A 23,335-nucleotide genomic window follows, 5' to 3' on the forward strand; every position below is an offset into this window, starting at 1 on the left:
CTGTGGTGGGGGACAAATGACTCCCAAATTGGGCTTCTTTTTTTTTTAATAGATTTTTTTTTTGAGGAAGGAAAGGAAAGAGGGACTTGAGTATAGTTGAATCTGGGGGAATAAATGTATGAGTCTAGTCAACTCTTTTTTTTTTTCCAGAGAGATAAAGAGTGCTGGAAGCGAGGTGGGGAGGGACAGAGGGAGAGAGAGAAATCTTTTTTTTAAAGATTTTATTTATTTATTTGACAGAGAGAGAGAGAGAGATCACAAGTAGGCAGAGAGGAAGGCAGAGGGGGGAGGGAAGCAAGCTTCCCAATGAGCAGAGAGCCCCATGCAGAGCCTGCTGCTGGCCGACCCCAGGACCCTGAGATCACCACCTGAGTTGAAGGCAGAGGCTTATTAACCCACTAAGCCACCCAGGTGCCCCAAGAGAGAGAGAAATCTTAAACAGGCTCCACACCAGCCCAGTGGAGAGCCCAGTGTGGGGCTCGATTTCATGACCCTGAGATCATAACCTGAGCCAAAATCAAGAGTTGGTTTCTTAACTGACTGAGCCACCCAGGCACCCCTCAACTCTTGTTTTCTAAGGAAAGTAATGATGGAATACTTGAAGGAAAATACATGAAAATGTATGTTACATTTATTCTCTTATATTGTGTAATGTAAGAGCACATGAATTCTCGTACTATAGTAATTGAAACTTCCTTGGGGAACAGTGATAGAAAAATTTTTAAGTCTAGAAACAAACATGGGTCTGTGAAGATGGCATTTCAAATCTGTGGGGAGAGAGGATGGGGTAGTGAGTAAATGAATTGTAGTAGCTGGCTAGCCAGGTGATTTGGGGGAAAGGGGATAAATTTTTGCCTAAGAAGATCATTAAAAAGAAAACCACCTCAGGGTCCAAAATGTTGTCATTTAGGTTAAGGCCCCAAGTCAGTAAACCTGGGCTTAATACTTAATCTAACTGTAGTTTCAATCTCCCAGAAATGTAAGTCTTAACTGGTCTGTCAGGAATTTTCTGATAAGCACCAATGAGGTAATCTGTCACATGGACATCTGCATAATAAGATTCTCTGCCCTTTCCTATAAGAGCAGGTGATCCTGCCAGAAACAATCCTTTTTTCTTTTGCTTATAACTTTCTTGCCCCACCTTCCTTCCTGTAAAAACCTTCCACTTTATGTAATTCCTGTGAGCGCCCCTCTGCTTGTTAGATGGGTTACTTCCGGATTCATGAATTCTTTAATAAAGCCAGTTAGATCTTCAAATTTACTCCACTGAGTTTTGTTTTTTAATAAGATCAACCAAAAGAAATACTGGGTGAATTAAAGGTAGAAAATGAGGCCATAAACATTTAAAAAGCTCAGGTAAATATGAAAATATGTAAATAATATATCTTAGGTTGGGGAAAGAACCTTTGTATAATTTAAAATATGTAATATATTCAGTCAAATGGTTTACAAATAAGACTATACATAGTATACACGGGTATACTGTACCCCATCTACCCTGCATTACCCCTACCCACTCCACTGCCTTGATTCAGCTGACCACTATGACTAGATGTATCCTTCTAGAGTTTCTTCATGAATTTGCTAGCAGATTAAAAAAATATTCTTAGCCCTCTACCTTTATTTTTTTACATAAATGATAGTATACACAGTGCTCTGTACTTTGCTTTTTTAAAAAAATATTTCTCATTCTTTTTTAATTTTATTTTTTCAGTGTTCCAAGATACCTTGCTTTTTAAACTTGCTTATTTATTTATTTATTAAGATTTTATTTGTTTATTTGAGAGAGAGAGAGAGAGAGAGTGAGAGAGAGAGTATGAGAGGGGAGAAGGTCAGAGGAAGAAGCAGACTCCCCGTGGAGCTGGGAGCTGGATGTGGGGCTCTATCCGGGGACTCTGGGGATCATGACCTGAGCCGAAGGCAGTTGCTTAACCAACTGAGCCACCCAGGTGCCCTAAACTTACAAATTTTATATACTTACTATAAATATTTTGGAGATAGGTTTTTTCATATCAGTCACTATATAGACCTCTCCCTCAGTATTTTTTTGTAGTATCATAGAATTCCATGGTCTAGATGTGCTAGAATTTATTCATTCAGTCCCTTGCTGGTGGGCATTTAGGTTGTTTCCTCATTTGTTAGTACAAACAGTGATGTCATGGCTCTTATTTTACAGGTCATTTTATAGGTGTACAGGTAGATCTTTGTGGATAAATTGTGAGAAGAAATATTATTGGTCCAAAAGATAGGTTCATTTGGAATTTTTCAAACATTGGCCACTTGGAGGGGCTCTACCCAATTTACACTCCCGTAAGGACCCTCAGAGGCTGCTTGTCTGTTCACAGTGTCCTTAACAGAGTGTGTTACTAGTTTTTTATTTCTCCCATCTGTTTGGTGAACTCATTCTCAATATAGTTATAATTTGTGATTTTCTCCTAAAAATGATGTTGAACATCTTTTTTTTTTTTTAAAGATTTATTTATTTATTTATTTGATGGACAGAGATCACAAGTAGGCAGAGAGGCAGGCGGAGAGGAGAGAGAGGAGGAAGCAGGCTCTCTGAGAGCCCGATGTGGGGCTCGATCCCAGCACCCCGGGACCATGACCCGAGCCAAAGGCAGAGGCCTTAACACGCTGAGCCACCCAGGCGCCCCAGATTGAACACCTTTTGTAATGTTTAAGTGGGGAAGCCTTTTGAAACATATCATGGAGACATAAACCATAAAGGAAAAAAATGATGGAAAGATTTGACTACATTAAAAAAGAAAACCAAAATAAAATGGGGCTGAGAAATTTTTGCAACATTTTTTTTAGAGAGGGGTAGGGGCAGAGGGATAGGGCTCCATCTCATAACCCTGAGATCATGACCTGAGCAGAAATCAGGAGTCAGTCGCTCAACAGATTGAGCCACCCAGGCATCCCACCACATTTGGCTAAATAGCCTTGATATACACTTCAATAATAAGATAATACTCTAGTGAGAAAATCAGCAGATGATATAAATAGGCAGTTTTGGATGAGGAAATTAAAGTAGCCATTAAGCCCATAGTAAAAATATAGCCTCACCTGTTAGTAATGAATTACAAATATTAAAACACCTTTGCTATAAAGCTGATCATCTCTTTAAAAGTATACTACATGTGGTGCTTTTTCTAGATGAAACATGGGGATATTCGACAATACACATTTTAGATAGTTGAAGGTATGTGGTAATGTTCCCCCTTCCTTCCCAGCACTTTTGTACCCTTCACCCTCAGTGGCCTTAGATCTTTTGGATAGCAGAGTCTTACATTATATATTGCCAAGAGTTGTTCAGCAGTTGGATGTAGGCAGCAACAGATTCAAGTGCAGTTACTTATTAAGTACTTTATCCGTTTGAAGAGGAAATAGAATGTCATTATGTATTGGAGTCTGGAAAAAGTGGGTTCAATTAAGCAGAAACTTTGAGTACTTATTACCATGTGCCATGTACAATGATCTACAATGAGGATGAAAAGATAAACTTTGTGTTTAGTTAACCAGTGAATCTCATTTGTGTCTTTATATACTTCATTTCTCTAGCTTTATTTTTTTGTACTTTTTATTTGAAATTTTAAAGCAAGAGGCAGGTAGTCTGTTTTCTGAAGCTTTATTTCAGACTTCTATTTATTATTTTTCCATAAAATATTATTATGAATGTTATTTTTTATAAAATATTATGTAATTCATATACCATATAATTTGCACATTTAAAATGTACAGTTAATTGGATTTTGGTATATTCACCAAGTTGTGTATCATTACTGCAGTCAATTTTAGACTATTTTCATTACCCTCAAAGGAAACTCTATAACCATTAGCAGTCACTGTCCATTCCTCCCTGTCTCAATTCCCGACAACCACTAATCTGCTTTCTGGCTCTAGAGTCCCCTATTCTGCACATGTTATGTAAAAGGAGTCATAAACTATGTACTCTTTTGTGATTAATTTCTCTCACTCCACATAATGTTTTTAAGGACTCATCCATGTTTTAGCATATATCAGTTCTGCTTTTCCTTTTTATGGCCAAATAAAATAGCATTTTGTGGATATACCACATTTTATTTAGCCATTCATCAGTCCATGTTCATTTGGGTTGTTTCTACCTTTTGTCTGTTGTAAGTAAGTAATGATACTGTGAACATTCACACACATGTTGTTGTGCAGATACATGTTTTCATTTCTCTTGTGTAGATACCTAGGAGTAGCATTACCGGGTCATGTGGTAACTCTATGTTTAACACATTGAGGAAGTGCCAGAAAGTTTTCCAAAGTGGCTGTACTATCTTAACATGCTCATCTGCATTGTTAGAGGTTCCCAGTTTCTCCACATCCTCACCAAGGCTTGATATTATCTGGCTTTTTGATTATAGCCATCTTAGTATCAAGTAGACTCTCATTGTGGTTTTGATTTTCAGTTCCCTAATGACTAATGACATTGAGTTTGTTTTCATGTGTTAGATGGCCGTTTGTATCAGCAGCTTGGTATCTTTCTGACCATTCTTTTGTAGTCATCTCTCCCTCTGGTCACAGCCTGGAAGGAATCTCTACTTTTAAGGATTTATATCATTAGATTTTGCTTACCTGGATAATCCAGGATAATCTCCCTATCTCAAGGTGCTGAACCTTAATCACAACTGTAAAGGCCTTTTTGTCAAGTAAGGTAATACGTTTGCAGGCTCTGGGTATTATGAGGCAGCTATCCTTGGGGACCATTTTTCCGCCTACCATACCATCTTAACAATACTAAATCTTCTGATCCACAAAAGTGAGATCTTTCCATTTATTTAGGATGTCTGTCTTTAATTTCTTGCATTGATGTTTTGTATTTTCCTGGTTCTAAGTCTTGTATTTCTTTTGTTAGATTTGCTCCTAAGTATTTTTTTTGAGCAATTATTAGTGGAATGATGTTCTCGATTTCATTTGTGGATTGTTCATTGCTAGCATATAGAATTGTAATTCATTTTTCTGTGTTGATCTTGAATCCTGCAAATTTGTTGAACTTGTTTAATGTTCTAATAGATTTTTTTTTGTGGCTCCCTTAGGATTTTCTGCATTCATGATCAAGTCACCTGTGACTAGAAAAAGGTTTATTTCTTCCTTTTCAACCTAGATGCCATTTATCTTGCTTTCTTGTCTAATTGTTCTGGTTAGAACTTCTAAGGTATTGTTGGGAAGAGCAGACATCCTTGGTTTGTTCTTGATGATAGTGGTAAAGTATGCCATCTTTCACCATTAAATATGATGTTAGCTGTGGGTTTTTCGTAAATGCTCTTTATTATGTTGAAGAAATTCCCTTCTCTTCCTAGTTTGTTGAGCATTTTCATCATGAAGATCTGTTCCATTTTCTCAAATCCTTTTTCTACTTCTTTTGAGATGATCCTGTTTTTTTTTAATAACATAATCGAGATATAAATCACATATCTTAAAATTCACCCTTTTAAAGTGTACAATTCATGTTTTCAAAAAAATATTCACAGAGTATCCAATCATAACCACTATGTAACTCCAGAATATTTCCATCACCCCCGAAAGAAACCTGGTACCCATTAGCAGTCACTCCCTGCTACCCCTTCCTCCTACCTCCTAGCATCCACTGATCTACTTTCAGTCTGTGGATTTGCCTATTCTGGACATTTCATAGAAATTGAATCATACAATATGTAGCCTTCTGTGTCTGGCTTCTTTCATTTAGGGTAATATTTTCAAGATTCATGCAAGGTGTAGCATGTTTGAGTACTTGATTCTTCTGATCTCAGGAGGAAGACTCTTCAACTTCCTCTTTCCCTAGTTACCCCTGGTAAACTAGCTGGCTTATAGCCTAAACTGTTACTCTCATGAACCTGCTTGCTTCCTCTTAATTGTTTAGCACCAAAAATCTCCATTTTTTTTTTTTTTTGAGAGAGTCCTTTGGGTTGAATCTCCTCACACTCCTTTTCAGATAAAGTCGTACTTTCGGGTGTAGTTTGGGAGCTCTCTGTTTTTATGTGCCTCCTTTATCCCTGGGCAAAAACCTTTGGAACAGTGCTGTGGGTGTTGTGTAGGGCCATTTCCTCTGACCCTCTTGCTTATTGCTTCAGGCATGGAATCTCAGTCTTGTGAGCTGGGACAAGGAAGCCAGGGTAGGGGTAACCTGTGGGGCCTGGTGTAGAGCCTCTACCCTATGAATGAGGCCTGACTAAATGTAGGAAGTCCCTCAATTCCTGGCTCTACTTGCCAGGAATTTCAACACATTAAATATGTGTTAGAGGTGATTTGCTGGCTGCTTGGCTTTCCCAATGAAATACTATATCCCTTGGTTGGGAGCTGGCCACTCCCACCTGGAGTGTGGCTTTCTTCAAGGTCAACAGGGGGATAAAGGGAATGAAGGGAATGGGTTGTGGTTCATATACTAGACTCTAACTGGTATAACTCAGTCTTAGCAGATTTTCTTGAATAAATGTTCTTTATTTGCTGTATATCTTTTGGACGATATCCTGAGATTTCAGATTGTTTTCAGTATTATTTTTTATACCAATTATGGTGTTTCACTGGGGAACAGGTCCCTAGGACTTCTTATGCTGCAGTTCTAGAAGTGGATCTCCCTTTTACATTTACTTTTTCAGTAAAGTAGAATTTCTTTGTTATGATGGTGCTAGAAGACTGGCTATACTGTGCAGTACTGATAAACTGTTTTTTTTAAAAATCAGGCTTTTTTAAGATAAATTTGTTTATTTACTTGAGAGAGATAGAGAGATGGGGAGTGAGAGCAGGAGAGGGGAGAAAGTCAGAGGGAGAAGCAGACTCCCCATGGAGCTGGGAGCCCAATGCGGGACTTGATCCTGGGACTCCCGGTGCTGGGATCATGACCTGAGCTGAAGGCAGTGGCCCAACCAAGTGAGCCACCTAGGCACCCTAAATCAGGCTTTTATTATGTTTTATTTATTAGATATCATAGTATCTGATTTTCCTTGCTCTGTTACAGTTTCTCCTATAAATGAATCTTGTTATAATGGTATTTTATTTTTTAAAGAACTGTTCTTTGGTGACATATTTTTCTGTTTATTTCTTTGATTTTTAGGTTTTGCTTCAACTTCGACTGCTGAAGCTCCACTACTTGTTCAAGCACCATGCTGTTTACTTCAATGTCAAATGCTTCTACTTCCGCTTCTGCTACTGGGCTCTCTTGTAAGTTACTGGTTGCAAAGAAAATACCCTTATTTTGCATCAGGCCACTTAACTCAATTTGCCAATATAAGCTATGGGTCTCTTGCATCTCATAAATTATCGTTATGCTTGAACCCATCTGTAACTGCTGCTATCAATGGTAGCATTGCTTAAGAACCTAATTGTCATGGCTTTTAACTGTAAATTTTATGTTAACATGATTATTCCCGCTTAAAATGATAATTTTAAGCATATAATTCATTAATGCTGTAATATTTTGAAACAACTTCTTGAAACTAATGGGAGTAAGAAGAGTGGGAGTTTTGCCAAGTATATCTGAAGGGAAGAAGTCTTACTATCTATGTGAGTAAGATAAAATAGGAATTAAATGTTGGAGCCTTGCTATCATGTATTCTTCTAGATAGGCCAGGTTTGTGGTCCTTACATTTTACCTCTCAGAAGTGATGGATGACAAAAGGACCAGTTTGGGGTTTTAATTAACACTGTGTGTTGCCTTGTGGCTTCTCTCCTTGAAGAGGAACATCTGGATGCCTTGAGCTGAGAAGTGGGATATTAATTATCTTGTAACCCCAACTTCCTTGCTATGTATCTTCCATTAGTACAACAACAGCAAATGTTGAGCAATTCTTTCTTACAGGTCCATATAACTGACTCTGCTTTTGAGATATCTTCACAGTGCCATGCCATTTATCATTAGACTTTGTTGTTGTAACCCTAGCTATAATATGGTCCCCCCACAGGCCTATTAGAGCAAGGTTGTCACCATTTCTAGAAATAAAACTTGCCAGAAATTGCTCATGCCTATTTCAGGATGAAAAATAGTGGTCTGTTGTCCCTGTCCTCTTGTGAAGTTGGAATAGGCCAACATTAGTTAGAATTGCTGGTTACCACTTGAATTGTATTTTCTACCAAATAGACTTCCAGTTTTGAGATGTGACTGGGATTCTGGAAGCCTTTTGATATATGTAAGCGATGTCCTTCTCCAATACAACAGATCTCGTGAATATGACCACGTCTGAGGTTGGAAGTTATAATTGTTTAATGCATTCCATTTTCAATCAGACTTGCCCTCTGACCTCTGACAGGCTTGTTTTCATTCCTGTCTTTGATGTCCTTGCTCACCAAATGAAAAGAAATCTTGACCATAGTATTTTTAAAATTAACTTTAATGAGGTATAACTTAGATATAAAATAACTTATTTTAAGTGTATAATTCAGTGATTTTAATAGGCTGAATTGCATAACTACCACTCAAACTCTAATCCAGTTTTAGAACATTTCTGTCCTCCAAATAAGATCTTTCAGCCCCAGACAGCTACTAATCTATTTTCTGTCTCCATAGATTTGCCTTTTCTGGATGTTTCTTATAAATGGATTGACTGTAGGCTTTTGGAGTTCAGCCAAAAGTTTCTAAAGGACTCTTCAGATGAAAGAGACTATATCTAAATTGCTCACTGTTTTAAAATTAAAGTGTAATAGGTAATATTATGTTATTCTCTGCAGTTGGTGCTCCAACAACTTCGACTGGAACATTTGGTGGCATAACTTTGGGATTTGGATTAAAAGTCCCTGGAACAGGTGGAGCAGCTCATACTGCTTCTAGTAAGATTTGAGAATTATTGGGGTGTGTGATGTGTTTGGATGCTCAGTGGAAATGTGCTGTATAACAAGCAGTAAGTTGTGTTCCATAGCTTTTAGGACTGTCTAAGTAAGTTGTGATCATTTCATCAGAGTATGCAAAAGGTACACCAGTAGTGATGACTGCCAAAGTATAGTGAGACATTTGATACCAATGATGCTGCTTCTTTGAGATGACCATACTCAACACTGCTGTCAAATTCTTATCAACTTATAAATTGAAGAAGTTTTAGTATTGATCATAGTGTTTACATCGATCCAATATGTTGGCATTGATAGTTCTTTTTCCCTAAAACATAATTTAAGTTTTGACCTGTACTAAAGTTGACCGTATCCTAAAGCTGATTACAGGAGTTCCCATCCTAAATTTGTTTCTGCCAGTTAGGAGCTACTTAGGTTGTAGCTTGATGAGAACTTGGCTAGTTGTAGCCTTGTAGCTTATGGTGAGCTGGGTGGTTAGGGGTCAGTTGCTACTCAAACCTACCATTTAAGTCATTCTCCGTTCTGGGAAAGTCTTATTTGTTTTATTTTAAAAGTTTACAGAAGGCTGAATAAATCTTTCCTCAAATCTGGTCTAAATTAAAGGTCACTCTTTTCTAATTTTAAAATAATTATTCCTAAACAGAGATGTCCACCATCTATTTTTTTATTCTTTTGCATGAGTGATGCTTATCTGAGTTTCTGCTGTGTACTAGGCAGCTGGCCAACCTACAAGAGTTGTGAAGAGTGTGTCTTGAGGACTTTACAGGTTACCATATTTGCAAATACCATAACCCATAATTTTCCCTGTAAAATGCTGAACAAAACTGATTCTTTCAGCCATGGATTGAGTCACTGAAGGATGAATTGGCAGGCTCTTCGGTGACTCTGCCATAACCCATCCCCTCCCCAGCTAGGTCTCAGATTCCTTCCTACAAACTGGTACCTTTGATACTAACCCATCCCTCCTGGCCATTCCATCCACCATTAAATTATATACCCATCTCCCTGTCAGACGTATCTCAACTTGACACCCTTAACCTGAAGTTGGTTTTTTCCCCCTAGTCACTTTTCCTTCTCCCCAAGCATATTTTCTTGCTCAGACTCTTCACCTCACAAATCAACCTTGTAGGGCAGCTTTCAAGTGTCTGTGTTTGCAGATTTATTGTCAATTGGGATTATTCTCTGCCCTAAGTATAATCAGCAAGTTTTAAGAGAAGGTTGCTTCTTATCAGTCTTATATCTTTTGTGTTTGTTTGGATAGGAAAATGTTTGTTTGGATAGGAAAATTGGATAGTAGGATGTTTTAAAGGATGTTTTCACTATTTTATATAACAATCTTTAAGACCATCAGAATGAGATTTATTTAAATGCAAATGTGGTGTGCAGTTATTTTGTATTTTTTATGGAACTGTGCTTCCTTTTTACTATGCACATAATGTAGAGTTGTCTGTATTTAGTTTAGATCAAAGTCATAACGCAAAATCAAACTGGGATGGAATCTTTCATTCTCAAATCCATTACTTTTTGTTATTAATTGAAATACTTTTGTTATTTGAGTATTATCTTCTATGCCAGAGCTAATTTACACCTTTTAAAAATACTGTAAAAAATAAAGAACAAAGATAAATGCTGTGTAAAAAGGTTAAAATAATCATACCATTTTTTTATGACTCAAGATTCTTTTGTGTTTAGGTTGACAGGTATTAATTTTCTAAAGGTATTATTCATCTTTGTGGAGATGTTTTGGTAGTGATGGTAGTTGCTTGCTTTTTTTTTAAATAAAAATTATGCACACATGTATATATACATATATCACTCTATCTAGAGTGAATGATTTGGTGTTTATCTTTCCAGCCTTTTTTTCCCAACACATACAAACATACACTGAATTTGTTTTACAAAAATGGGATCATTATAAATACAAACACATTTAATCCTAGAATCTGCTATTTTCTTATATGTCATTTGTCCATGCTAGGAAATACAGATTACTTTAAAAATAAAGAAAAAGGAAAAAACAACCCTTGGGTGAAGAAAAGCTTTTTAAGAAGGACTCTTTCTTAGTTGTTTTTCTGTTTTCCATCTTGAATGTAGTAGTTACAGAGTTTTTGAATGAATTAATAAAGGAGGGGTCTCCATAGTGTGATTAAGTTTCAGTATTTCTGGTGGGGTTCTTTTCAGATAAGACTTTATTCTCGGATGAAGACTGATGACATAGAACTGTAAAGAATGCCACATGGAATCCAATCTATAATCTTCCCAGTGTTTTGGGTGATTAAGTGACCTCAGGGATTCTTTGTGACTAGATATGCTCTTTCCCTGTGGTGTTCATTCCACCCTCACAAAGGCTAACTCAAAGAATCAGGGAATTTGGGTGCCTGGGTGGCTCAGTTGGTTGAGTTCCTTCAGCTCAGGTCATGATCCTAGAGTGCTGGGATTGAGTCCTGTATCAAGGTCCCTGCCTCAGTTGGGGGTCTGCTTCTCCCTCTAACCTTCCCCCTCTCATGCTTACGCACGTGCTCGCTCTCTCTCTTTCAAATAAATAAGTAAAATCTTACCAAAAAAAGGAATCAGAGAATTCTTGTAAGGATTCCTGTGGCCAAAAGGGAAATGGAATCTTTTGGAAATGTAACACAGGTAATATCATCGCACTGAACTTTAAAGAAATGGAATTTAAGAGTTATTCTAAAGGAATAGGGACCTAAATCTGTTGGATAAACATAATTCAGTTCTGTTCCCTTAGTCTTCTCTTTTGTAACTTCCCACTGGTTTCCTTACCTCTTTTTCTACCTTACTATTTTAGCTTATTCTTTTTTTTTTTTGAAAGATCGTAATTATTTATTTGATAGAGAGAGTATGTGGGTGAGCAGGAGCATGAGGACAGGAGGGGCAGAGGGACAGGGAGAAGCAGGCTCCCGGCTGAGCAGGGAACCTGATGCAGCCACTGGATCCTAGAACCCTGAAATCATGACGTGAGCGGAAGGCAGGAGGCACACACTTAACCAGCTGAGCCACCCAGGTGCCCCTTAGCTTAGTCTTCATTTTGACTTGCTCAGAAGCCTTAATTCTACTTCATATCCATTCTCTGTTGGTTCTTTCAACCCCCCTGCCTGTAGTTGGATTCTTTCTACACTTTTGGGAATATTTCCAAATTTCTGCTTATAATCTGATTCTTACCCTATTTCTGGAAATATTTCTGTATTTCTACCTATAGTATGATTTTTTCCATAGTTCTAAATTTTTAAAAATGCGATTTTGACCTATTTTATCCCTGCTTGGCTAGAGCTTTCTGTGTCAGACTTGTATAGGCTGCCAGTAGTATGTGAGATGGATACCATGCTTTGGATACCCACCCTTGTCCCAATCAACTGTGAACCAGGAGCAAAGGACAGAATTCTTGGAATAAAGAAAGAGTATCTGAGCTTGATCCCTGAGCAGAAATGAGAAGGCCAGTTTCCCTCAGTATAGGCTGTGCCTGTTTTGGCAGGCAGCATGATTTATGTATTTATCTCGTATGGTCATTAACCTGAAAATATTGCTAATTGGGAAAGCAAGGCTAATGTAAAACAAACAATTGTGTACATATGATAATGTATTTTTATAACAAATTTCTAGTTACAGAAGCAGCATCTATTGATTACAAAGAACATTTGAAAACAGAGAGAACCAAAAAGAAGAAAACATTTGCAGTCCCCACCAGCTGCAGTTTTCTGAGAATTACTCTTTAAGTGCTCAGTGTGTAGGAAAAACCAAAAGTGCTATGGAAGTTCAGAAAACCAAGGGATGATGATGGAGTAGAAGAGAAGTGGGTGACAAATATGAGGAAGGAAGAATGTGAGTTAGGCCATGAAATATAGTGAAGATTTCATCTAGAGAGGGCTAGGTATTCTAGTAGGGGTACAGTGGAAGAAGACATGTAAGAGAGAGGCCTGGGCTGTAGATGAAAATTTAAGAGACTTTCACCTATTAGGCTGGTGAAGATATATGCCTAGTATGAGCTATAACATTGAGAAACAGGAACTCTCCCTTACTGATAGAAATGTAAATTGGCAAAATCTTTTTGGTTGGGCAATATGGCAAGATATATTAAAATTTATAGCATGCTGACCCTTTGATCCAGCAATTTCATTTCTAGGAATTAATCACACAGGTACATTCATGTAAGTATGCAAAGACATAGATGTACAGAGAGTTTGTATAAGATTGCAATTATTCTTTCCTTGGAAGTTTAGTAGAATTTTTCAGTGAGGTCATCTAGGTCTGGAGGTTTTTTTAGTGGGAAGAGTTTTGAGGATTGATTCAATTTCTTTAATGATTATAGGTCTGGTTAAGTTGTAAATTTTCTTTTTCAACACACATATCCAGGATTTTAAATTTTTAGCAGAAAGGTTAATCCGGATGTCTGGCCTGCTGTATATCACTTCATATTACAACAGTGTGGAGTGCTAATCCACACAACTTTGAGTTTAATTTCACATTTAAAACAATGTTTCTCTAGCTTTTATCCTGAGTGATCAAGGATGAAATAAAATAAGTCTCTTATTTCTTACTAATGTGCATTTTATTTTCCAGCTACAACATCAACAACAACCACCACCACTGTCACCACTACCACCACCACTACCACAACCACCAGTGGCTTTACCTTGAACCTAAGGTCACTGATGTCACCTGGGATTAATAACATTTTTCCAGTTGGCATTAATTCGCTGCCATTTACTTCGACTGTTAAGTAAGGCTGTTTCTTTGAAAATATATGTGAATTTCATTTTATTTATCATATACAAGGTATAATTTTCTTGTATAGCTTTAGAATAGCGTTTGAAATTTGGGTAAATGACTCAGTCAAAGTTGCAGATAAAGGATTTCTGTAGCTTAGGAATTGGAATGATTAATAGCACACCTTTGTTTTATTACCATTATAAAATGATTATTACTAATAATAGCTAACATTTACTGTGCAATTACTGTATGTTTAGCTAAGTGACAGTGCTTTACAAACATCATATCATTTAATCCTCACAATAACTCTTTGAAATTTGTGCTTTCTTTTTTTTTTTTTAATGTCCATATGGACACATTTTTTTTTAAAGATTTTATTTATTTATTTGACAGACGGAGATCACAAGTAGGCAGAGAAGCAGGCAGAGAGAGGAGGAAGCAAGCTCCCCACTGAGCAGAGAGCCCTATGTGGGGCTCGATCCCAGGACCCTGGGATCATGACCTGAGCTGAAGGCAGAGGCTTTAACCCACTGAGCCACCCAGGGCGCCCCGAAATGGTGCTTTCTTTGTTCCTACTTTATAGATGAGAAAACTAGAGCATGTAGGAATTTTATACTCTGTCCCTGGTAAAGGTTGAGCCTGCATTAAAATTCAGGCAGTTGAATCCATGCCATGTTCTTCTCTAATTGTTTGGGTTTTTAATTAATTTTTAAATTTTGAGACCATTATAGATTCACACGTGCTTCTAAGAAATAATACAAAAAATTCTGTGTGTCCCTTACCTAGTATCCCTCAATAATAACATCTTGCAATGCTGTTGGTACAAGTGGTACCATCAAGATATAGAACAATTCCATCAGCACAAGGATCCTTCCTGTTGCCCTCTTATAGCCACACTCACTACCACCCCCTCCTTTCCCTGACCCTGGGCAGTAATGAATCTGTTCTCCATTTCTATAATTTTGACGTTTAAAAATGTTACACAAATAAGTTCTAAATTACTTGATCTTTGGGCATTTTTTTTTTCTAGTCATACTTCCTTGAGTTTGTCATGTGCATCAATAGTTTGTTCCTTTTTATTTCTGAGTAGTAGTCCATGGTATTGTAGATGTACTCTATAGTTTACTTGTTGATGGCCTTTTGATGGACTTCTAGGTTGTTTCCAGTTTCTGGCTGTTATGAGTAAAGCTGCTGAGAAAATTTGTGTTCAGGTTTGTTTTTTTTTTTTATGAGTGTAAGTCTCATTTCTCTGGGATAAATGCCCAGAGTGCAGTTACTGGGTGGTATGGTGGTTGCATGTTTATTTTTTTTAAGATAATGCCAAATTCTTTTCCAGAGTGACTGTGCCATTTTACATACTTGACAGCAATGTATGAGGGATCCAGTTTGTCCACAGTCTCACCAGGATCTGGTGTTGTTACTATTTTTTATTTTAGCCCTTCAAATATATGTGAAATGTTATCTCATTATGGTTTTAATTTGCATTTCCCTGATGACGAATGATGTTGAGCATCTTTTCATGTGTTTATCTGCCACCAGCGTATCCTCTTTGGTGACCTATCTGTTCATGTCGTGTCTTTTGTCTGTTTTCTACTTGAATTTCTTTTTTTAATTTCAGGTATTGAGAGTTACATATTCTAGGTTCAGTCTTGTCAGATATGTGGTTTATAAATATATTCTCTAAATTTGTAACTTGTCTTTATGTCTTTTTAACAGGGTACTTTGCCAAACAAAAACTTTTAATTGATGAGGTCTAGTTTACCAGCTTTTCCTTTAATGGACCATGTTTTAATGTCAAGTTTAGGAGCTCTTTGTCTAACTCTAGATACCAAAGATTCTCTTATTTTTTTCTAAAAATTTTACAGTTTTATATTTTGCAGTTAATTTTTGTATGAAGTATGAGTTTCAGAGTAAGGTTCATTTTTTATTTTGGTCTGGGGTGTCCAGTTTTTCTAGCATCATTTGTTGAAAGACAGTCTTCAACTTCCTTCATTGAATTACTTGTATACCTCTGTCAAAAATCAGATGGACATATTTGTGTCAAATGTTTATTCTGTCTCAGTTGATAGAATAATTTAGGATTTTTCCTCTTTAGCTTAATGATATGGTGAATTACACTGATTGATTTTCAAATGTTGAGCCAGCCTTACATACGTAGGATAAATTTGACTTGGTCATGACATACAATTTTTTAAATACATTTTTGGATTAGTTCGCTAGTATTTTGCTTAGAACTTTTTTATTTAAGTTCATGAGAGATATTAGCCCATAGCTTTATTTTCTTTCATTTTTTATTCTGTCTTTGCTTTTGGTATGTGGATAATTCTAGCCTCATAAAATGATCTGGGAAGTATCCTCTTTTGTTTTATAGAAGGAATTATATAAAATTGTATTAAAATTGTATTTGTTAAATATATGCAGAATTCTCCAGTGAAACCTCTAGGGCTGGATATTTCTTTTTTGGGAGGTTTTAAGTTAAAAATCAATTTCTTTAATGGTTCCAGGACTATTCAGTTTATCTGTTTCATCTTTGGTACATTTTAGTAGTGTGTGGTATTTAAGGAATTGGTTTAGTTTTCTAAGTTGTTGAATTTATGACTATAAAGTTGTTGGTGGTATTTGCTTTTTGTGCTTTTAATAGCTGTTTCATTTCTTCTGTTGGTGTTCTGTACCTTTCTTTTATCAATTTTATTCATCCTTTCCCAAAGAAGTAGCTTTTATTTCACTGATTATTCTCTATTGTTTTCATTTTCAATTGCATTGATATCTACTATTTATTATTTTTTTCCTTCTGATTGTGTTGGCTTCATATTGCTCTTTTCCTAGTTTCTTGAGGCATGAACTTAGATTACTGATTTGAGACCTTTCCCTTTTCCTAATGTGAATGTTCAATGCTATAAATATCCTCACCATTGCATTAGCTGTGTACCACATATCCTTTAAAAATTTTTTTTATTTATTTATTTGAGAGAGAACGAGGGAGCAAGCAGGAGTGTACGTGAGTGGGGGGAGGGGCAGAGGGAGAGAGTCAAGAGTTTTGATCCCTGGACCCTGAAATCATGACCTGAGCTGAAGTCAGATGCTAAACCAACTGAGCCACCTCAGTGCCCCTGTGTACCACATGTTCTATTATGTTGAATTTTCTTTTTCATTCAGTTCTGTCTACTTTTCAAATTACTTTGTGAATTCCTCCTTGACCCATAGATTATTTAGAAGCATGTTGTTTAATTCCCAAGTGCTTGGAGATTTTCTTGTTTTTTTTTTCAATATTGATTTCTAGTTTGATTCTTTTATAATCAGAGAACATGCTCTGTATGACTTGAGTCTGTTTGTATTTCTTCAGGTTCATTTTATGATGAAGATAAGAGTCTTTCTTGGTGGCTGTTCCACAGGTCCCTGAAAGTTGTGTTTTCTGTATTGGGTGGAGTGTTCTATATATGATGATGAGTTCCTACTTCATTGTATTTTCAGATCTGTATCCTTGCAGCTTTTCTCTCTATTGCTTCTTTCAGTTGTGGAGAGTGGCAATTTGAAGTCCCCAACTAGAATTGTGGGAATGCTCTGTTCTCCCTTTAGCTCTAACAGTTTTGCTTTTTGTATTTTGAGGTTCTGCTGTTTGGTTGCCTACCAACCAATGCCTACCATTCTTGGCCTTTCCTGGTGATTTGATTCCTTTATCATTATCCAGTGTCCCTCTTTGGTAATTTTCTTTGCTCTAAAATTTACTTTATCTGCTATTAATATAGCCATCTCTTTTAAAAAATTAATCTCACTTGTATGTCTTTTTCTATCACTTTACTTTCAACTCATTTGTGTCTTTGTATTTGAAATGAGTTTCTTGTTGATAACATATGGATGGATCATAATTTTTATCCAGTTTCTGCCTTTTAGTTGATATATTTGGCACATTTACATTTAAGTTAATTATTGATACGTTAGGGCTCTGCCATTTTATTATTTGTCTTTTGTTTGTTACTTCTGTTTTTGTTTTTCTTCTTTTTTTTTTATTTCCCTGTGGGATACTCAAACATTTTTAGGGTTCCATTTTGTTCTATTTTTATGTTTCTGAGCATATTGCTTTATATAATTTTCTTACTAGTTGCTCTAGGTATTACAGTATACATATGTAACTTCTAATAGTCTGTTCATGCTGACATTTTACCACTTTAGTAATTCCATTTAGCACCCTTAACTCTTCTTACCTTTTAAGTTTAATTATCTCCAGTATTTCCTCATGTATATTGAACATGATGTTATGTGCTATTATACTTTTTGCTTTAGCCATCAAATATGACTTAAAAATTCATGAGAAGTTGGATAGTCTATTATACTTACCCTTTTTGCTCATTTTGACTTCTTTCCTTTAAGAAGTTCCAAGCCTTCTTCTGTTTTCATTTTTATTTTCTGATTAGCCAATTATCTTTATATATATATTTTTTTATTAATTTATTTATTTTCAGCATAACAGTATTCATTATTTTTTCACCACACCCAGTGCTCGTGCCCTCTATAATACCCACCACCTGGTATCCCAATCTCCCACCCCCGCTCTACTTCAAACCCCTCAGATTGTTTTTCAGAGTCCATAGTCTTTCATGGTTCACCTCCCCTTCCAGTTTACCCCAACTCCCTTCTCCTCTCTAACTCCCCATGTCCTCCATGCTATTTGTTATGCTCCACAAATAAGTGAAACCATATGATAGTTGACTCTCCCTGCTTGACATATTTCACTCAGCATAATCTCTTCCAGTCCATGTTGCTACAAAAGTTGGGTATTCATCCTTTCTGATGGAGGCATAATACTCCATAGTGTATATGGACCACATTTTCCTTATCCATCCGTCTGTTGAAGAGCATCTTGGTTCTTTCCATAGTTTGGCGACCGTGGCCATTGCTGCTATAAACATTGGGGTACAGATGGCCCTTCTTTTCACGACATCTGTATCTTTGGGGTTATTACCCAGGAGTGCAATTGCAGGGTCATAGGGAAGTTCCATTTTTAAATTTCTTAAGGAATCTCCACACTGTTCTCCAAAGAGGCTGCAACAACTTGCATTCCCACCAACAGTGTAAGAGGGTTCCCCTTTCTCCACATCCCCTCCAACACATGTTGTTTCCTGTCTTGTTAATTTTTACACCATTCTAACTGGTGTAAGGTTATATCTCAATGTGGTTTTAATTTGAATTTCCCTGAGGCCTAGTGATGATGAACATTTTTTCATGTGTCTGATAGCCATTTGTAGGTCTTGATTGGAGAAGTGTCTGTTCATATCTTCTGCCCATTTTTTGATATGATTGCCTGTTTTGTGCGTGTTGAGTTTGAGGAGTTCATTATAGATCCTGGATATCAACCTTTTGTCTGTACTGTCATTTGCAAATATCTTCTCCCATTCCGTGGGTTGCCTCTTTGTTTTTTTGACTGTTTCCTTTGCTGTGCAGAAGCTTTTGATTTTGATGAAGTCCCAAAAGTTTATTTTTGCCTTTGTTTCCTTTGCCTTTGGAGACATATCTTGAAAGAAGTTGATTAGCCAATTTTCAAAAGGTACATTTGCCAGCAACAAAAATCTTGCAAGGGAATATATTTATTTTCCTTTCACTCCTGAAGGACATTTTCACCAGATAGAGAAGTTGTGGTCAACAGGTTTTTTTTTTCTTTCAGTACTTGAAAACTGTTGTGACACTTCCTTTTAGCCTCCATGGTTTAAGATGAGAAATCTGCTGTCATTCGAATTGGTAGTACCTTTTAAGTAATGTGTTGTTTCTCTCTGGCTACCTTCAAGATTTTTCTTTCTTTCTTTATCCTCAGTTTTCAGAAATTTAAGTATTATGTATCTTAGTGCAGCTTTCTCTGCGTTATTCTGTTTGGGGTTTGCCCAGCATCTTGAATTTGTAGGTTTATGTCATTTGCCAAATTTGGGAAGTTATCACCTTTATTTTTCAGAATACTTCTTCATCTCATTTTCTCTTTTCCTCCTAATCTGTCATCCTCCAATGGTACAAATGTTATCTCTTCTGTTATTGTCCTCTAGGTTCTTTTGATTTTTTTTCATTTTTGTGTCTTTTTTCTCTTAGCTATTCTGTAAATTTTATTGATCCACTCAAGTTCACTGATTCTGTCCTTTGTCATTTTCACTCTTGTATCAAACCCTCTAAGTGAGCTTTTTAGTTTCCAGTTCTATAATGTAATTATAATATAATTTCCATTTGGTTGTTTTTCATAATTTGAGTTTCTTTGCTGACATTTTATAGTTTTCATTTGTTTCTAGAAAATTCCTAATTGCTTGTTGGAGCATTTTTTTGATGGTTGCTTTGAAATTCTTTTAGAGAATTCCAGTATCTGATACCTCTCAGTGTCAGTGCCTTTGGCTTATCTTTTCTCTTTTGAGTTGTGATTTTCCTGGTTCTTGATAAGACAGATAATTTTAAGTTGTATCATAGACATTTATGTCTATTATGTTAGGGGAGTCTGGGCCCAATTTTAATTTTTTCAAGTCAAGTAATCCTTTCATTGGGGTATAGTACAAGGGTTGGGTGTGTTTGCATCTTCAGCTTCCTACTAGACGCTGCCCATACCACCCCAGGACAAGTGGAGTACTGACTCATACTGCCTCAATGCAGATGAGTGGTATGAAAGTTCAGCTACCCACTCAGTCCAACTAACTCATTCCCCATGAAAGTGGGGCAGCGGGTCATACCACTTCATTGCCTCAAGTGGGGATGTAAGCTCAGCCTTCAGCTGGGTCCCTGGGACGCCCAAACAAGAGGAAGTGGGGGACTAACTCATACTGCTTAGTTGCTGCAGAGCAGAGACAGAATTTCAACTTCCTTTTGGGCACCACTGGTGGAAAAGGAGTGAGGAAGCGGGTTATCAACTATTCTGCATCTTATCACTTCATTCACTTAGCTCCCCACTAGGCCTCACAGACACAGGTTCTAGGGAGAAGGAGGTTGGGGTACTGACTAGCCCTGCTTTGCCCTGCCTCATTCAGGTTGATTTCTCCAGTAGGTGTGGAGGTTAAGCTCCTCACTGAGCCTTGCTGACACCAGAGGTGGTGAGAAGTAGAGTCCTTACTAGCTCCAGCTTGCATTGCTTTGTTCTGTCTCAGTGATGCCAGGTGGGTATAGTGGTTAAGCTCCCCATTGGGTCCCACTGACACTGGAGACAAGTGGTGAAGCCTAATGGTAACTAATCCTTTCTCACTCTGCTTTATTAAGTCTTATTGCCATTGGGTGGATATTTAGATTCCGCTTGTCACTGGCCTTTGCTGACAGAACCCTGGTAGAGGAAATAGAACACTACCTGCCTCTCCTGAGCAGAGAATTGATGATTATACCTCTCTGCTTCGCCCTGCTGACACTGCCCCAGCAAAGGAATCAGAGCATTGCCTGGTTCTGCCAGTCACAGACTGGAATTTCAGCTACTACTTAGCTTATTTGATAACACCTGGCAGGGGAGTCAGAGTTCTGCTTGGTTCTGCCCAGTGGAGGATGGACGATCAGCTGCCTACTTTGTTTTGTGGATGCTACTTCGATTTGGAATGGATAATTTTCACTAAGAGCTATGGAGAGAGGGAGTCCTATCTCTAGCCACATGCACCCAGGATGAAACTTGCATCATGCTGAGCTGAGGGCAAGGGAAGGGAGCAGGTGTGGCACAGAATTTAGCTGTTCTTACTGAAATTTGGTAGATTTCTTAATAGATTTTTTTTAATTTGCTGTATTCCTTTAGGATAATTTCAAAGATTTTAAAATGGTTGTTTTAAAAATAATCTTGACTACCTATGCTGGTTCTGTTGGGAAGCAGGTCTGGAAAATTCATGTGATAATTTCTTCTCTAAGTCCTCCTGTGTTATTCATTTTTAAAATATGGTTATACTTTTAAAAATGTGATCATATGGTCTTACTGTATCCTTTTTTAGTTCAATTGTAACTCCTGTGATGACTTATGGTCAGCTGGATGGTCTGATAAACAAATGGAACCTTGATTTAGAGGATCAAGAGAAGTACTTTCTTCACCAGGCCACTCAGGTCAATGCTTGGGATCGTACCTTGATTGAGAATGGTGAGAAGGTAAGAAGATAGTCTTATTAATCTACCTGTATTGTACAAGTATTTTCAAAGTCTCAGTAGTCTGCCTGCATTGTATAAGAGCACAGACCTGTTTTGTGGTTAATTTTCTATCTCAATATTGGTGATCAACTGAAAAATATTTTCCTTATGTAATGAGTGTCCTGAATTAGGAAATTGTTGATATTTGAAGTGTATATGAGAAAATTAGTATTGCCTTAAAATTATAACATAAATTCAAATATTTACATTATCATATTCTTGTGTTCCTTTATAGATTACTACTTTACATGGAGAAGTGGAAAAAGTGAAACTGGATCAGCAGAGGTAGAACCTTAGACTCCCTAGGTTGAAAGATTAAATATCTGTTTCTTTGTCCGTTCTTTTTTCCTTGTTGTAGTTTTTTTTTTTTAAGATTTTATTTATTGATCAGAGGGAGAGAGGGGGAGAGAGCGAGCACAGGCAGACAGAATGGCAGGCAGAGGCAGAGGGAGAAGCAGGCTCCCTGCTGAGCAAGGAGCCCGATGTGGGACTCGATCCCAGGACGCTGGGATCATGACCTGAGCTAAAGGCAGCTGCTTAACCAACTGAGCCACCCAGGCGTCCCCCCTTGTTGTAATTTTTGACATTTATTATGACACTCCAAGTTCCTTTCATCAGCCCTTCCGTTGACTTGTTTTTTCAGGCTGGAACAAGAATTGGATTTTATCCTGTCACAGCAGAAGGAACTGGAAAATCTCTTGACCCCTTTAGAGGAGTTTGTGAAGGACCACAGTGGGGCTCCTTATCTGCAGCTTGCAGATGAGGATCATGGGAAGACGTAAGTAACTGAATAAAGATCAGGGAATGGGGCAAGACTTAGCTACTTAAAAAAAGGAAAAAATAGAATTGAAGGGCAGGGAATAAAAATTGGTAGAAAAGGACAAGTTCTCGTAGTTGCCATTTATCAACCTACTTGGCTGTTTTCCATTTATCTTTTCAGGATGCTTGAAAATGAAGTAATCGTTCTGGCAGTTTTGTTTTATAGCATTTTGTATACTTACTAATCTCAAGCTTATACATGACCACTGTAAAGTTTTTATATTTGTCAAGTTTGTTCTTAAATTAGAAATACAAGTTTAATGTGTGTGGTATCATAGTACCATGGGATATTTATGGTGTCCTGTTTATATTGACTCTTTTAAACTTAATGTTCATGCAATTGCTTCAGTGATAAATCACTAGCTATTTTAAAGGCAATTTGTTAATCTGGGGGCAGACTGCATTGCTTTCAAAAATTGAATGATTTTATCAGTGTCTTGGGCTGAATCTGTGTGTGTGTGTGTGCGTGCATATGTGATTCAGTCTTTTTGTTCATGATATTACCAAGCAAGTGTCCTCACAGTAACTTCTTCTCTCTGGAACTGAAATTTGGTAATCAGGCCAAATAATGAAGTATTGTCTAAATGTGCTACATAAACCAGACTGAGACCAAATCAGACTCCCTTTGGTAATGGACTATTAGTGAGTTAAGACTGATCTTATTTTCTAAAAGCTTGCAAATTAACTTTTTTGTAGGTACATGAAATACGGCAAATACAGCTAATCTGTATGGGCCTAGTTCTTTTTTTTAAATTAACATATAATGTATTAGTAGCCCCAGAGGTACAGGTCTGTGAATTGTCAGGTTTACACACTTCATAGCACTCACCATAGCACATACCCTCCCCAATGTCCATGACCCCACCACTCTCTCCCAACC

At 37.2% G+C, this 23,335-nt stretch overlaps 1 protein-coding gene across 2 annotated transcripts in view; it reads left to right on the plus strand.

Moving 5' to 3' along the window:
- NUP62CL (nucleoporin 62 C-terminal like) overlaps positions 1–23,335 on the plus strand; it is a 104,421-nt gene that overhangs the window by 47,354 nt on the left and 33,732 nt on the right. For both annotated transcript variants that reach the window (XM_045068316.1, XM_004769007.2), the window contains exons 3-8: positions 7,079–7,185; positions 8,689–8,787; positions 13,378–13,537; positions 21,447–21,597; positions 21,872–21,921; positions 22,280–22,414. In XM_045068316.1, the coding sequence (XP_044924251.1) occupies positions 7,128–7,185; positions 8,689–8,787; positions 13,378–13,537; positions 21,447–21,597; positions 21,872–21,921; positions 22,280–22,414 (653 nt within the window). In that variant the 5' untranslated portion in view covers positions 7,079–7,127. The remainder of the gene's footprint in view (positions 1–7,078; positions 7,186–8,688; positions 8,788–13,377; positions 13,538–21,446; positions 21,598–21,871; positions 21,922–22,279; positions 22,415–23,335) is intronic.

This window comes from Mustela putorius, unplaced genomic scaffold (genome assembly GCF_011764305.1).
Source record: "Mustela putorius furo isolate JIRA1106 unplaced genomic scaffold, ASM1176430v1.1 tig00003901_pilon_pilon_pilon, whole genome shotgun sequence".
Classification (NCBI taxonomy): domain Eukaryota; kingdom Metazoa; phylum Chordata; class Mammalia; order Carnivora; family Mustelidae; genus Mustela; species Mustela putorius.